General features: G+C 39.6%; 1 protein-coding gene across 3 annotated transcripts in view; it reads left to right on the top strand.

Moving 5' to 3' along the window:
• The window catches only part of LOC114464501 (muscarinic acetylcholine receptor M2-like), a 33,424-nt gene extending 19,811 nt beyond the window's left edge, over positions 1–13,613 (top strand). Inside the window, exons 1-5 of one of the 3 annotated variants that reach the window (XM_028448725.1) lie at positions 947–1,097; positions 4,355–4,430; positions 5,340–5,563; positions 9,134–9,976; positions 12,423–13,613. In XM_028448725.1, the coding sequence (XP_028304526.1) occupies positions 5,396–5,563; positions 9,134–9,976; positions 12,423–12,746 (1,335 nt within the window). In that variant the 5' untranslated portion in view covers positions 947–1,097; positions 4,355–4,430; positions 5,340–5,395 and the 3' untranslated portion in view covers positions 12,747–13,613. Of the gene's footprint in view, positions 1–946; positions 1,098–4,354; positions 4,431–5,339; positions 5,564–9,133; positions 9,977–12,422 lie in introns of those variants that run through there. The other 2 variants (XM_028448724.1, XM_028448726.1) reach the window with 2 other exon arrangements.
• The last annotated feature ends 3,799 nt before the right edge of the window (positions 13,614–17,412 follow it).

Raw genomic sequence — 17,412 nt, forward strand, 5'->3', positions numbered from 1 at the left:
AGGGAGATTGGATATTGGTCTATAATTGGACAAGTCACTTAGATCAAGGGTAGGTTTTTTCAGTAGAGGTGGGATTACAGCAGTTTTAAAGGCCTGTGGTACATAACCTGTTACTAGAGATGTGTTAATCCAGTTCATCATATTAGTGCTGATTAGTGGAAGAACATCCTTAAACAGTGGAGTTTGGATTTAATCTAAAAGACAGGTTTTTGGTTTAGAAGCACTAACTACTGAGGTCAGTTCCAATAGACCAATTGGAGTGAAACTATGTAAATAAAAGCTGCATGTTGGGGATATTTCAGGAGCTGCTTTGTTTAAGAAATTATTCAAGATGGCAAGATGGCTGTAACGTAGACAAGTTTCTTCTGCTGGTGTCAATGTGGTTATTTGTGCCTGTTTTATCATATCGATTTAATCTTGTGACTTGTGTATTATTTTGTGTGGAAAGAGAAGATCATCGGGAATGGTGATTCCATCAAAGTAAGGTCATTCACCAACTGGGCTTGACTGCGTCACTGGTTTGGTGAAAAGGTCAAAACAAAAGAGTGGTAAAGGTTAACGTCCTGCAGAAAGAGAGAAAGAGTCCCTTTGTCCTCGCTCTGATAGAGTAGCATCAGGTTTTATTTCTGACAGCCATTCAGGGTCTCTCTCCACTCCATTGCCTTGAGCTCTCCATGGTCCTGAAACAAACATTGCTCTCTTTCTCCGCTTCTCGCTCTCTGTGCGTCTCTCATCTCCACTTTATTCAGACTTGATGGCCTAGCTTAAGGGATCTTCACACTAATAGCCTCCATAGCCCCTCCCAGCCCTGTCTGTCAGTCTCTGTGTTCAAACACACACACACACACACACACCCACACACACACACACACACACACACGCACACACACACACACACGTACACCACACTTACACACACCGTTTCTTCTCAGAGGCGGAGCAGCATCAACATCGGGCTACTTTCAGCTTCACTCTGCTCCAGTTCCTGGTCAGAGGTGACAGAACAACATGGACACCAGTGAAACAGTGAAGCTGTGGCGCTCCCTAATGATGGGGTAACATCACTTCTCTCTGGGATTAACACTAAACTGTGGCAGGTAAGAAGACATTTTATTAAAAAAGATACTTAAAACTTTGAGTTGAGCTCAATCTAAGCAAATTTAAACTAGAACAAAGAACAGAAAAGTGTCAATGAAAATCTCCTGGATGTGATGCTTTAACAGATTTAATGAGCTGTATCTTCGTAATTTCCTATTGTTTTTGTTCAGGAGATAAAAAAACACTTATTAACCAGTGTCAGATCCAGCCTCTGGATTCCCTGGTCTCCATGCTCCCAAGGAATTTCCCATCAGTCCCACAAAGCAGTGTCTGAGCTAAAAGAGATTTTAGTTTTCTCCTAAACCAGGGTTCCCCAATTACTTTTTCCCTGGGGCTGCATCAATGGTTACCAAGTCAAGGGCAAAATTTTCCCATTTGATTTGTAAGTATTGTTACATGCACAGATTTTGTTCCCACCATTATTATTAGTGCTATTATTGTTATTATTATTATTATTATTAATAGTGCTGAGAGTCTCACAAAACAAAATATTTCCAACATCAGCATTTTAATGACTTAAATTACTGCTTTATTTAGGACCTAAATAATAGTTGCGCACATTAAAAAAGCCTGTTTTTAAAAAAAAAAAAAAAAAAAAAAAAACCCTGTAATTTAACGTATATTTCCTTATTCCTTCTTGATTGTCTGGTGACTTGCTCTCGCTCTTATTTACTTTTTTGCACATTCTTCACTTTGACTCCATCACTGCTCTGCACACTCTGTGGATCTCCCTCCGTTACACTGCTGTGTGAGGCCAAAGCTTCAGGCAGATGTTGAATTTCCCACTTCTCACAGTTCTCTGAAATGTTACTGAACCCATCCACAACAACTGCTTTGAGATTCTCACCTACAAATAGTACGCAAACACATGATGTTAAAGTACATTTTGAAAACCCTGCTCAACATTTAAAACTCATTATCCTGGTTTATAAGTCACGAGGCAAACATTGAAAAAACCAATAAACCCTTTACGATCTTAAATGTGATAATAAACACGAGGCTTTGATCCCTGCAGTCTTTCATCCTCCTGCTGTTCCAGCCACTGATGTTTCCTCCTCCTGTTTCATCCTCACATCTCCACCAACCACTGACTGTTGCATCGTTCCAACAGCAAAAGCCAACATCCACTCTATAGAAGTCACGCAGTAGCTCCATGAGCACTGTACAAAATCCTAGAGGCGAATTACCGGTACAGCTGTTGTAGTCAGCGTCTGCTGGATCTAATTACCCGCTTTCTGTGCCTGTCAAAGAAATACGGCCTGCCTTCGTGACTCTCTCCAGTCGCCCTGAAGAGCAATTAGAGAAGTCCAGTAATCTAGGTCTTATTAGTATGAACAGAGAGAAGAATTGAGGACAGGGTATGGTCTGCATACACCATTCAAATTATCATGTTCAAAAAAACGTCTCATCGACGGATTATTCTCAAGCCTATTCTAACCGAGGAACAGACTCTGCTAAATAGACGAGATAATCCGTCAACATTAGTGAGTTCTGATGATGTAAGACAACATGATGATATTTTGCCTTTAAAAACTGTTTTTAGCACATGAAAAGTGGATGTCTTTACAGCAGACATGAGCAACTGACAGCCTGGGGGGCCACATGTCGCCCAAAATGACTTCAGAAAACACGCAAAAACAAAAAGATGCACAAAAGGAAAACACAAACGTGCACAAAACACTGACAAATATACAAAATAATACATCAAATACACAAAACAACAGCAAAAACATAAAAAATGACTTCAGGAAAATATGCAAAGATGAAAAGATGCACAAAAGGAAAACAAAATACTGAAAAACATACAAAATAATGCAGAAAAAACGCAAAACAACACAAAAATTACACAAAATGACTCAAAAAAACATACAAAAATATTTTTTTTAAAAATGCACAAAAGGACAACAACAAATATACACAAAAATAACTAAACAAAAAAGAAAATACACAAAACAACACCAAAAATACACAAAATTACTCATAACACACAAAATACAAATCAGGAAGAAAACTTTGTTCTTTCCTGTATTAATGCTCAGTTTGGTCATCATTTTAAATGCTGACATGAACGATGATAATGTGGCCCTCGGTTCAGACGATAATATTTTAGAGGCCCTCGCTGTGATAAAAATGGCCCATCTCTGTCTTACAATGACCCAAACCAAACAAAGAGATTCAGCTTCTTGATGATAAGAATTTTGTTGACAGCACAACAAACCTACTGACACTACGTTAACTTACAACTGCACATTAATTCTGACTTTAAAGATTCACTGTTTTCTTACAACATGTCACAACATGTCATGATAAACTCTAGAATACATAAACACACAACAGTCCCTCTCCCTCTGTTATAGAAAAGATGCAGAATGGGTCTTTGATGGAGTTAAAGGACGTGTAATAAGGTTTCATGTGGCTTTAAAGGTAGGAAGGAAACATCTCTCATGCACAGTATGATCTTATCATGTAGCTTAATGGAGGTTTTACCATCATGCAAAGGCTGCCACTACTCAATAGAGTGTCCCTACATTGATTTTCTGATCAGACTACGTCAGGTAATCACATTGTTATGTAGTGCCTCTGGTCCTGATGTTTGGAGGTTTGAGCGAAATAGCATTTGTAATGATAATTCACTGCACTGATAAGTCACTATGAGGGTGTGGGTTCATGTTGTACATAAAATCCATCAGAATTTTCAAAAACAAAAACGTCAGCTTCCGTTTCTAATTGTTCATATCAAGCAACCTCAGTTTTTCTGCTTGTAACATAAGATTAGATTAAAAAAAAACCTTCAAATATAGTGGTATTTACTTTTCTTTGTTTAAACAAACATTACGGACACATTAACACTTGTTCAATTTTCAAAATAAAAAACTGTTACGGAAACTTTTCTCCATAATAAAGATCAAGAAATAAAGCTGAAAATACTGCCTTCAGGAAAAAAAGATCTTGACATTTATGATTTGGCTCTTGTGCACAGAATAGATGCTGTGAAAGGTTTGGTGACTTTTAGGTCTGAAAGGGAAAATTCAAATTAAGTCTAAAATTGCAGGCGGCCTGGATACAAAGTGTCAACTAGAGTTTGTTCAGTTAAGACTTCGGGGGCTCTTAAATTAAAAAAAAAAAAAAAAGAGGAAGGAGGAAAAGGTCATGCTAGAAAAGTTAGGTTGGTTTGCATTATTTATTTTCTTTAGGATGTATGTATGTATGGATGATAGATGGGTCAGAATCATTATGCATATGCTTCCATACACAGAGCGAAATTGTGGTTGGAGGTCTCGGCTTACAACAAAAGGAAAAATGGCTGTCAGAAAAATTCGTTTGAAAAAAAGGTAATAAATAGTCATAAAAAAGTCACAAAAAAGTCAGAAGTCTCAAATAGATAACGAATAGTCATACATAGCCCAAAAAAAGGTAAAAATGATGTAAAAGTCATTAAAAAAGGTCAATGTTATTCAAATATAAGTATAAAAGTTCATGGATGGACGAATGGATGGATGATTGATGGGTGGATGGATGGATAGATGATTGATGGATGGATGAATGGATGGATGGATGGATGGATGGATGAATGGATGAATGGATAATGGATGGATAGATGGATGGATGGATGGATTGATGGATGGATGGATGGATGGATGGATGGATGATAAATGAATTGATGGGTGGATGGGTGGATGGATGGATGGATGAATGAATGATGGATGGATGGATGGCTGGAAGGATGAATGCATAGATGGATTGATGGATTGATGGATTGGTGGAGTGATGGATTGATGGATTGATGGATTGATGATGGATGGATGGATGGATGGATGGATGGATGGATGGATGGATGGATGGATGGAAGGCTGGCTGAATGGATGGAAGGATGGATAGATGGATTGATGGATGGATGGATGGATGGATGTATGAATGACGTAAAACCAAATTGGCAGTGCTTCCTGTGTGCGTCAAAAGCAGGAAGATGTTGTTTGTTGGTAAACACAGCTGCTGCAGCCTTTATGTGCTCACCTGTTCACTCCTCACACCTGAGCCAAGCAACCAACACATAAACCCAAACACCTGTCAGTGTTTACAGGCTGAAAATTGGAAACGTTTTTTTTTCTTCTTCTTTTTCTTCCAATACACAAGCCGATAAATGTGCTTCCATTCATCCACTTTTTCTACTTTTCCCATTGGGACTAGAGTTTACTTTACTGCACAAACTGCACAACGTTGATGGTCTTTGTCATCATCAGGTATCGTGTCGATATGTCTCGTGGGTGACGCGCATACTTAAAGAATCTCTGGCATCATGGAGCCTTCGAATTCCTTATTCGTCACCAACGTCAGCAGTGACAACAGCAGCCTGTTCTCACAGAGCCCGTACACCGCTGTGGAGATCACTCTCATCGTCCTGGTGGCCGGATCATTGAGCCTGATCACCATCATTGGAAACATCCTGGTCATGCTCTCTATCAAGGTTGGGCTTTTCTCCCTTCTGTCATTTTTATTGTGAAGACATTTAAGCTTTCTCCTGTAGACACATTAAAGCTCGTGGAGCTGAAAATATACCTTATAGATCAATAAATTAAAGACCATTTGCTTGACAAAAAAAGATGCAAAAGGTTGAATTTGCTGCGCAAAGGTTTGTTTTGATCTCCTCTGTAAACACTCTTTTATCTTCTTTGATATTGTCAGAAATTTTTGCCCATAGCATTTTGGGATGTGGAGTCCTGTCATTTCTTGTGTTTGTCTCCAAAAACTCTGCCAAAGTGACTTCCCAACACATTTCTGGTGTTTTCACTGAAAAATGTGGCAAAATAATAGAGGGTGTTTGTTTTAGGGCTTACACAGAAAGCTCCTCACTAATTGAAGAAAATAAAAATAATCCGAGGTACCTTTTCAGCACTGTAGCCAGGCTAACACAAAGTCAGAGCTCTATTGAGCCCATGATTCCTCTAGCCCTCAGCTGTGAGGACTTTATGACATTTTTTAACGATAAAATTCACAAGATTAGAGATAAAATTAGCCACTCCCTGCCTTCACCTGGGCCTGCTGTACCATTAAATGTAAATAGGCCTAACCTAAACTGTTTCACACATATAGGACTTCAGGAACTTAACTCTATTATTTCATCCTCCAAACCATCGACCTGCCTTTCAGATCCGATCCCAACTAAGCTGTTTAAAGAAGTTGTTCCCCTAGTCTGCCCATCTTTGTTGGAGACAATAAATATATCCCTATCAATAGGCTACGTGCCACAGTCCTTTAAAGTAGCTGTAATCAAACCCCTTCTCAAAAAACCTACTCTTGATTCCAGCACTTTAGCAAACTACAGGCCTATATCTAATCTTCCTTTTATTTCAAAGATTCTTGAGAAAGTTGTGGCAGCTCAGCTCTGTGAATTTCTTCAAAACAACAGCCTGTTCGAGGACTTCCAGTCAGGCTTTAGAGCTCAACACAGCACAGAGACTGCTTTAGTTAAAGTAACTAATGATCTACTCTGGGCTTCAGATGAAGGACGACTCTCAGTGCTGGTTTTATTAGATCTTAGTGCAGCTTTTGACACTATAGATCACTATATTCTACTAGAGAGATTAGAGAAATTACTTGGAATCACAGGGACTGCCCTAAACTGGTTTAAGTCCTACCTATCTGATAGGTACCAGTTTGTACACGTGAATAATAAGTCTTCTGTGTACACTAAAGTAAGCTACGGGGTTCCTCAGGGCTCTGTGCTAGGTCCAATCCTCTTCTGTATCTATATGATCCCCCTTGGTAATGTTATGAGAAAATACTCTGTTAACTTTCACTGCTATGCTGATGATACCCAACTGTATGTATCAATGAAGTCAGGTGAGACAAATCAGCTATCTAAACTTGAGGCCTGTCTAAAGGACATTAGGGCCTGGATGGACCAAAATTTTCTTCTTCTCAACTCAGACAAGACTGAGGTCATTGTACTGGGCCCGCGACACCTTAGAGAAACCTATGCTAGCCTAACTGCCCTAGATGGCATTACTCTGGCACAAAGCACAACTGTTAGAAACCTTGGGGTTCTATTTGATCAGGATTTATCCTTCAACTCTCACATAAAACAAACTTCAAGAACTGCCTTCTTTCATCTCCGTAACATTGCTAAAATCAGATCTATCCTGTCTCAGGGCGACGCCGAAAAACTAGTCCATGCTTTTGTTACCTCTAGACTGGATTATTGTAATTCTCTTTTAGCAGGCTGCCCGAGCAAGTCGCTTAAGACACTTCAGCTGGTTCAAAATGCTGCAGCACGTGTACTGACTAAAACTAGGAGAAGAGATCACATTACTCCTGTATTAGCCTCTCTGCATTGGCTTCCCATAAAATATAGAATAGAATTCAAGATTCTTCTTCTCACTTATAAAGCCCTAAATGGACAGGCACCAGTCTATCTCAAGGAGCTTGTAGTGCCATACAATCCCCCCAGAACACTACGCTCTCAAAATGCTGGACTACTCGTTGTTCCATTCATCTCTAAAAGTAGTATAGGAGGAAGAGCTTTCAGTTATCAGGCCCCACTTCTCTGGAACCATCTACCAACCACGGTTCGGGGGGCAGACACCCTCTCTACCTTTAAGGTTAGGCTCAAAACATTCCTCTTTGATAAAGCTTTTAGTTAGGAACCAGCTCATAGCTCATAATTAAGATGCAATAGGCATAGACTGCCGGGGGGGGGGGGTCTGGCATGCTCGGTTGGAGAGAGGTTGGAGAGGGCGTTAAGAGAGAGGTCATTTAGGTTAGAGAGGGACCGGAGAGGGTCCCATTCCTCTTTCAAACACTCCCTCTATGTCTGCTTACTCCCTTGTGTGTTTGCTCCTGTACTCCTTCTGGCTTTTGTCTTGCAGGTCCGTGGGATCCTCAGTGTGGAGTTACAGAGACTCAGCGGCTCTGTCTCCACCCTTTTCTCTGCACACACCCAACACAGCATAACGTGGATGGCTGTTCATCATAGGAATGGGATCCACACAAGGTTCCTGCTGCTTAACAGAAGGTTTTCCTTGCCGCCATGATGAATTCATGTTGGGTGTGGGATACATATGTATGTGTATATACGTATATATGCATATGTGTGTATCCATAAAATGAAGAGTCCGTCCTTAAGACTGCTCTACTGTAAAGTGCCTTGAGATACCATTGGTTATGATTTGGCGCTATACAAATAAAGATTGATTGATTGATTGATCCAAATAAGGCTGAAAGTGAATGTCTCGTCCTCCTTGTCTAACAAAGAAACACAATAACAATGAAGTAAAAACATTTCAATGCATTCGTCTACAGGACTTTACCAAAAATTGCTGCATTTCCATTACCCTTGGAAATGCGTAAAATCTAAATGGCGTAATAAAAACTGGTAATGGAAACACCTTAAATTTCAGAAAAAAAAAAAACTTAAATATTGCTAAAAGGTTTTTACGCTTTCATGAGGAGGTTTTTCTGACTTTCTGATATTGAAATGTGTCACAAAAGCGCAATAGAAACATTTTTTCTGTAATTACACGTGACGTAGCCGGTCGAGATCACTTCCCTCCGCGAAAACATGGTGTGGTAGATGTGGACAGAAGAGATGACCGAGACAGTTCTTAGCATTATACTTGAGAAAAATATGACTGCCACATTAGAAAGCAAACAACAAAGGAATCCAGAGTGTTATAAGGAGTTTTTGAGCATCCAAATATGCAGCCAAGTCTTTTCACGAGATTTACGGGGCTCCACAACAACCTTTAATAGAAACACATTCAAAGCGCAGTTACACTTTGTTAAAATTTTAGAAACATTGCTATTTTTTTGTGAAAAACTGTAATGGATACACAGCAACTGTCAATAAACTGAGTGTTTACAGTGGACATTAAAACAGACCTCTCAGCATCTTTTTTCAGAGCAAAAAATTTTAAAATTATTGATCTATGCGTTCTAAACAATGTCTCTATTTGATAGAAAATGGTTGTCTCTGGAGCTTTAAGGGAACTAGCTTAGCTTAAAGTTCTGATTACGTCAAATTTTTGTTTCTCTAAAGGTAAACAGGAACCTCCAGACAGTCAATAACTACTTCCTCTTCAGCCTGGCCTGTGCCGACCTCATTATCGGCATCTGCTCCATGAACCTCTACACCGTCTACATCGTGATTGGCTACTGGCCCTTGGGAGCCGTGGTGTGTGACCTGTGGTTAGCTGTTGATTATGTCGTCAGTAACGCCTCGGTTATGAACCTGCTCATCATTAGCTTTGATCGATACTTCTGTGTCACCAAACCACTCACGTACCCGGTGCGTCGCAGCACCAAGATGGCAGGCCTGATGATCGCCGCTGCCTGGGTTCTGTCCTTCATTCTGTGGGCTCCAGCCATTTTGTTCTGGCAGTTCATTGTTGGCGGCAGAACTGTGCCACCAAGGGAGTGCTACATCCAGTTCTTCTCCAACCCAGCTGTAACCTTTGGAACAGCCATAGCTGCTTTTTACCTTCCAGTCGCCATCATGATTTACCTTTACTGGCGCATCTCGAGGGCCAGCCGCAGTCGCATGAGGAAGGACAGCCGAAAGGCCTCGGGTACCAGTGTGGGAGAGGTTCCGTCCCACAGCCAGGATGATGGCTGTGAGAACAACGGCAGCACAGCAAGAAAACCTCCACAGGAAGCGGTGGACATGAGAGGAAAGCTGAAGGAGTTGCTGCAAAAGCACCAGCAAAACGGAAGTGGGCCGTGCAAGGATGAAAAAGCAGCTGATGCTACTACGTCTGATGAACCCGATGTTTCCACAGCGCCACAGAAGAGTGCGACCTCAGAGAAAACAGTCACTCAATGCCCCTCCCCTGAAAACTCAGCCGTTGATCGACAAGCAATGGTCACCAAGACACTGTTGAAGGTAAGACGAGGAATAGGTGACTTTAAACAATTTTAGACTTACCATCATCTAGATTCTAGGCCAAGTAGTTGGCTAAACTTCTTTCCTGGTCTAGTGTTTTCCCTTCTACCAATGCAGGTTTTTTTTTTCATGTCCTCTTGAGAGTGACTCTTTTTTGACTTTGATAACTTTAAAACAAAATCTAAGAATTAGAAATCTGCTTATTGAGGGAAATATTTCAACTGTCATAGACTACCATTAATTACAGAAACAGGTCTAGAATGAGAGCTGCTGTTTGCTGCATGCTCTTTTGTATTCATGCTTTCTTTGATAAACTTAAGTTAAAGGACAAAGGTTACAAAAAGTTTTGCATTGGTAAATAGACTTATAAAGTTTGACTTAAAATATTGGCTTTATATGTTTTTATGACCACTGAAGTAGTCCCCAAAGCACCTTACAATATCAGCTCCCTCATATTCACATTCACACATCAATGGGCCACAGCTGCCATGCAAAGACGCTTCTCAACCATTTGCAGCAAACTAGGGTTCAGTGTCTTACCCAGGGACTCTTCGACACAGGTATAGCCCTAAGATCAAACCCAAAACCTCTCTACTACCTGAGTCCTAGATTCAAAGAAAATCAGAATCACTAAATTCATGAACTTGGGTTTTCCCAGTTTTTACGCAACATTGCACCCCTTTTGACCCACTTACACTTAAATCCCAATTAACATTATTTATGACAGCATTTAATAGCAAAATAGTTGCATTATAGTTGTCAGCATGTTCCACCAGGTGACCCTGCTGTAAGAAAATGTGTCAAACTGAAGGCCCATGTGGGAACAAAAAGTAAAATGTACAAAGAAAATATGATTAATTGTGTGAATTCAACAATTCAGTTATAGATATCTCCATTACTGTAAATCCACAAATTAAAATGAAACTCCACCATATTTTCAGGGACACACACTTTTTTCAAATGCAAATTGTGAAACGAACCTGAAATTTTTCTAAAATTATGCAATTTCTCACACAATTACCCTAAATTAGACAAAGATTGGTCACAAAATCAAGGACTTTTGATGAAAACATCCTGCAGTCACTGATAGGTGTCATTTATTGCTTGGATATTGCCCATTACTTAAATACTTTACCTATCAGTTACATGTTAAAGTGAAAACTAGGAGGTAACCGATATTGAAGTCAACTAACAGTTAGAATTTAGGCGCCAATCTTTTTAGGCCTTTCTCAGCCTTTTTAAACTTCAAGCAATAGGGTTAAAGCTGCAGTATGTAGAATCCTCTCTGCACTCTGTTTTGAAACCCCATCTTTTGTGAGCGCTCTTAGCAACTTTTTTCTCAATCGAGACTAGTGACAAATGTATGGACTATACTGTATTAGTGGAGAGTTTTCTGGTGTTTTAGAGACTCTAACATGAATGCGCGTATCACTCTGTAGTTACTGTCCTGAGCAGCGGCTGCTGCCGTCGACTCGTTCCCACCAGAGAGCTCTCACTGGCGGCAGCTCAGGGCAGACTGACATCCATCATTCCGCATCCTGACTGTAAAATTAATTCACCTTGAATAAGCTTCTCCGAGGTTTACACACGATGTATCCCATCACCCTCCCTCGTACACCGTTACGAGTCACAGGGATCCGCAAGGACGCAAAGCGGTTCGTTCCTACGGAACATGTCTGTGCATTTAAACTTCTCTTAAGCTTCTCCACCTCGGTCTGCCTTTTTCCTCTTGATTTGCTGTGCGCAACTGTTGTGTCTAACGCCACAATGGAGATCTTCTGCTGGAACGTCCGTCATTACACTTATACTGCTGTTAGTACGTCAACGCACCCGACTTCACTCACAAAGCACCCGTGTTTGTTGAAAGATCTCTAATTGGCTGACATCTAGCGTCACTCTCCTGGATTTCTAAACTTCATTCACAGGGCCAGGAGAAGGAGAAGAGACTCACTGTGCACTCAGAACACTTTGTGCTCAAAGATGATTATGGATTTTTGACCAAATTAAACCAAATAAAAACGTACATACTGCAGCTTTTATTAGGCACTACATGAAGGAATTTAGGTTTCTATAAAAAAAATCTAAAAAATCAGTGCTTTGTCATATTGTTTTTACCTGTGTTTGTCTGTCCGTCCATCTGTCTGATGTTTGTTAGCAGGTTATCTCAAAAAGTTCTGAATGGATTTAAATGAAATCTGGTGAGCTAATACACAATGTCAAAATGAAGAATTAGCCTAACGCTAACCCTAACCCTAATTTTGGAGATGATCCGAACAGTACCTCTAAACTTGCCAGACGTTTACGCTCTTTGAGTGCTTGTATATTGTCTAATGGATGTGAAAATGAATGAAAGCATGATTTATTTTTGTTGTTGTGAAAAACAACATATATGTATTATTCCATTGGCATAAAGAATCTGCATGTAACCTGTGATATCCTGTCTCAGGTAACAAAACGTGCCGTCAGTGAGAGTGCAATGGCCAGGTGGAAGAAGAAGGGCATCTCCTCCAGAGAGAAGAAGGTGACACGCACCATCATGGCCATCCTGGTAGCTTTTGTCATCACTTGGACACCATACAACGTGATGGTTCTGATCAATACCTTCTGCACCGTCTGCATCCCCAATACTCTGTGGACCGTCGGTTACTGGCTCTGCTACATCAACAGCACCATCAACCCGGCATGTTACGCCCTCTGCAACACCACCTTCAAGAACACCTTCAAACACCTGCTGCTGTGCCAGTATAAGAACATACGAGCAGCTCGGTGAGAAGGACGCGCCCTGATGTTTAAGATAAGACTAAAATCAAAACATTTTGTAAATAACAGTATAAAAAAACACAGAAAATTGCATTGATTAAGGTAGATTAGATTTGTCTTTGTTGCACTCTCAGAGAACACATGTTCTTCATCTTCTTTGTAAATTAGAGCTGTTTGTTTGGAATGCGTCGTAATTATTTTGATATTTATTCATGATCTTATTATGTCAGTGTAAAAAACGAAATTTCGGAGAACTTTCACTGGGATGCATTTTGGGGTTTTACTTTTGGAGAACTATTTAAACAAACATGTGCAAGTTGTCTGGGTAAGACTTTACTTGAAGTTTTATACATAAAGCAGATAGTGATATTACACTGTCATTATCTGTCATTAGCATGAATAAGGTGTCATGAAAGCTGTCATTAAATGTCGTTCATTAATTTATGACACTTTTTGCTAAATTATCACACCTTTGAAGCTATGTTGGCATTTTATAGATTAGGTGGAGGGATCCAGTGGTATTAGGGTTAGTGTCAGGGTTTAGGGTTAGGGTAACAAATGACACTTAATGACAGCCTTTATGACACCTTAGTGTTACCGTTGTCAGCAGCTTTGTTTTCATGATAGTAAGGCAAGCGATGAAGAAGCTTCCTACAAAGGGGTTGATTCCCCTTGTAGGAAGAACAGTGCATGATCAAAGCCTCAGGCTGACGCTGAGCTGTAAATCAGCTGAAATCAGACAAGTTGAAAAATATGTCTGAAGGAAGCTTCTTGAAATTCAATTTAGAGGAGAAAAGAGAGTTAGCAGCTGTAAAATGATATGTGTTTAGTGTGTGTGCGTCTGTGTGTGTGTGTGTGTGTGTGTGTGTGTGTGTGTGTGTGCTTGCGTGTTTTCCCTCTTGTAAGATCAACTGAATCCTATTAATCGACATCTGACAGTAATGGCCTCTGTAATCTGTGCTGTAATGAAAAAATGTGATCTTTATCGGTGTCTTCCTGTTTCTTCATGTTTTCTGTAAATAAAAAAGATAAAGGCTGAACATACAATTTGTCATCAACATTCTATTTGTCTTGTTTTTTACTCAAATTCCCAGCAGAAGATTATTTTACAGCCAGTAGAGCAGCGGACATGAGGCAACTGGCGGCCTGGGGGCCACTCAGTGTAACGTTTTGCGGCCTCAAAATAAACACACCAAATAACTCAGAAATTACACAAAATGACTGAAAAACCAACAAAAGGACAACAACAACAAAAAAAAACATACTAAATGACACAAAATGACTTCAAAAACCAAAATGAAAATGACAGAAAACACAGACACAAAAAAATATATACATAATGGTTTAAAGACTTTACTAAATGACAACAAACATACACAAAATGACAGAAAACACAGAAAACACCAAAAAATATTAAATACACGACTAATGGTTTCAAAAACACACAAATGATAGAAAATAGACAAAACAACAGCAAAATACGCATAATGGCACTAAAATATAGAAAATGAGTTCAATCAACAAATACACACAAGCACTCCACAAACACGCATAATGACAACAAAAACAGAAAATAATGGCTTTTGATGACTTTAAAAACACACAAAATGACTGAAAGCAATAACAAAAACATACACATAATGGGTTCAAAAATAGACAAAATGACACCAAAAACATACAATATCACAGAAATATTGTTGTTAATTCTAAATGCTGACATTCTTCTTCTTCTTCTGTGTAATTTTATGGCAATTGGCATCCAAGACAAGGAGCATTACCACCCAAAATGCTGACATTAATGTGCATATTAATTACAGTTGCCCATCTCTGCAGTGGAGTTTGCATGCTCTCCTGCCTCATACTGAATAAACAGGGATCATGCCCACAGTGGGGTTGAGTAAAGTGTTGGTCCTCTGGAGTATTTAATCTATTACATCCATCTTAACAGTATTATCCTACAAGCTGCTGCTGTTCTGAAAAACAAGCATTTTTACATCATTTTGGGTTTTTCTTCTGCAGCAAACCTGATTTAATTTCTGACAGTTATTTGGATCTGGTGTCATAGTATCTCTCTCCCAGACTTCACACTAGGGAGAGGTTTCGTTTTGTCTCAGCAGAGACAGTAGAGTTGTTATGCCCTCTAGTGGATTGTGATCAGCTTTTAGACAAACACATCTCTTTTTTTTTTTTTTTTTTTTTTAAAGGATTTTTTTTGGCTCTAGTGGCCTTTATATGACAGTTGCTTGACAGGAAGGGGGTTAGAGAGAGCAGGGAATGACACGCAGGAAAGGGTCCCAGGCCGGGAATCGAACCTGGACCCGCTGCAGGTGAGGAACTACAGCCTCCGTACATGGGGCGGGCGCTCAACCCACTGAGCTACACACCGCCCCTGACAAACACATCTCTGACCTTTCTTTGGCAGAAATTGCAGAATTTTAGAAAAATGTTATTCTTTTGACATCTTGCGAATAAAAATGACTACAGTCATGTGATGTAGGCAAGGTTCGGAAGCAGATTAGGGCCAATTTTGATGGAGAAAATTATTTTGGGCAAATCAAGAATAAAGTAAAAATTTTGAGATCAAAGTTAAAATTTCAAGAATAAACTAAAAATAAATATTGTGATAAAAGTCCAAGGTTTGCAAATAAAGTTAAATCTATGGAAGCTGACTAGGGCCAATTCACCATATACGACAACAGTCTCCATCAAAACTGGCCCTAAATCTCAATAGCCACAGACTTCCAGACTCCTTCCAAAGTTGACTGTTTATTCCTTCTGAACAGATTCAGTTTTTGGCAATATCTCTTCAAAGTCCTTAAAGTTCCCATGTCATGCTATTTTTCACCCATCTCCATTTGTTCTCAGAACCGCAAAAACATAGTATTTGAAGTTTATTTTCCCCAAACTTTCCTGTTTTCCAGAGTTTTAGCCTCTGAAAAGTCACTTTCTGAGCAACTCTACACAAACAGGCTGATTTACGTCCTACTTATGCATATTCATAAGTTGGCGTGTCTATAGACAGGACACTGACTTCCTCCTCCCCACACGGTGACGTAGGGGCAGAGGACGACCCGCCCTCCTCCCACCCACTCCGTATCGAGCTCATGCTGCTTTATAAACATGAGACAGAGCGTGGGGGCAGGGCATTCACCAGTACGTACATAGACTGTAGAAAATACATACATAGCACTACGCGAAGGATGCTGAAATGCTTTCCTTCGTGGGCGTGTCTGTTTACATGTCAATCACAGCAGAGAGCTTCCTGGAGGCGCGGCTTCTCCAGCTCAGTGCTGTGTCAAATTTGTCATCAAAGAGGGAACGCATCATCAAATTGGAGCGAGGCTCACCCTGCAGTAAGAAAGGAGCAAATCACCCTCTAACTAATGATTGAAGGAATCAATGAGAAAAACACTTTGAGCATGTGTGTGAAGCCCATATAACACTTTTATGATGTTTAAAACACAGAAAAGTCGATTTAGCTTAACATGGACCATTTAAAGAGATTACAACAGCATATTTATGAGCTAAAAGAGAAATAATCTCTTTGTTCTTAAACCCAACTTTGAAGTATAGTTTAACTCATTCATCGATACACGGCATTTTGTAGATGGCCACGATCTGCTGTTTGCTGTCATATGGTGAACTGGCCCTCATCAGCTTCTGTAGATTGGAATTTATTAGCAAACCTTTGACTTTTATCACAATATTCTAGTTTGAGTTCATTTTCAAAATTTCGACCTTAATCTCGACATTTTGACTTTATTCTTGTTTTGCCCAAAATTATTTTCTCCATCAAAATTGGCCCAATCTGCTGTGCAAGATGAGACACATATTAGAAATATTCAAACAAACATCCTCTTCTAAACAGCAGATTGTGCCACATAAACCTTTAGAATGATGTAATCTGAAGCCTTGTAGAAAACACCACGGGGCAGTCCTTCCTTACTGCGACGGACAAAGGGATCGGTGAGGCAAGCAGGAAAGCCATTTTCTTCCCCCAGCCCATCAGTGTCCCATCACACAAGGTTTGTGGTCAGACATAAAGGAGCCACCATCAATATACTCGGGGTCAAATGTAAATATGGGAGTACGTCTGAATGTTTTCAATGTAATCCAGTGTTTGTATTGCATCTATGTGATTGGAGCTATAGTGTTTTCAAAGACAACAAGTAGGAGAAGTGGCTCAGCAGGATCCTCCATCCATGTGTTTCTTTGAAGAATAAACAGGAAAACTTCAGTATGAATGCAGAGCAGGTTTGGGGTCAATTACATTTTTTAATTACGTCGTCAATTATTCATGTTCAGTTACAACTCAATTATGACTACAATGACCATAGTTTTTCCCAATTACAATTAAAATTACAATTATTATTTTACACTTAAAGTCTCAAAAGTTCAATTACAATGAATCACAATTACGGATCCTGAAATAAATAATCTCATAAAACCTTCTGTTACCGTCATTATATCCCTCCAATGAAATTATTTTAAAAATCCTCAAGAGAACTGGCAGGTAAAATTAATATGAAACATATTTTAATAATTGTTAACTATCGGTACATGTGTGTAAACCATAGAACTGTAATACGGTTCCCCAGTTTTGCATTTAATTAAATTGTAAATGACAGTTTTTATAGAATTTTCATGCCAATTACAATGGAAAAATTAATTATCTG

This window comes from Gouania willdenowi, chromosome 6 (assembly GCF_900634775.1).
Source record: "Gouania willdenowi chromosome 6, fGouWil2.1, whole genome shotgun sequence".
NCBI lineage: Eukaryota > Metazoa > Chordata > Actinopteri > Blenniiformes > Gobiesocidae > Gouania > Gouania willdenowi.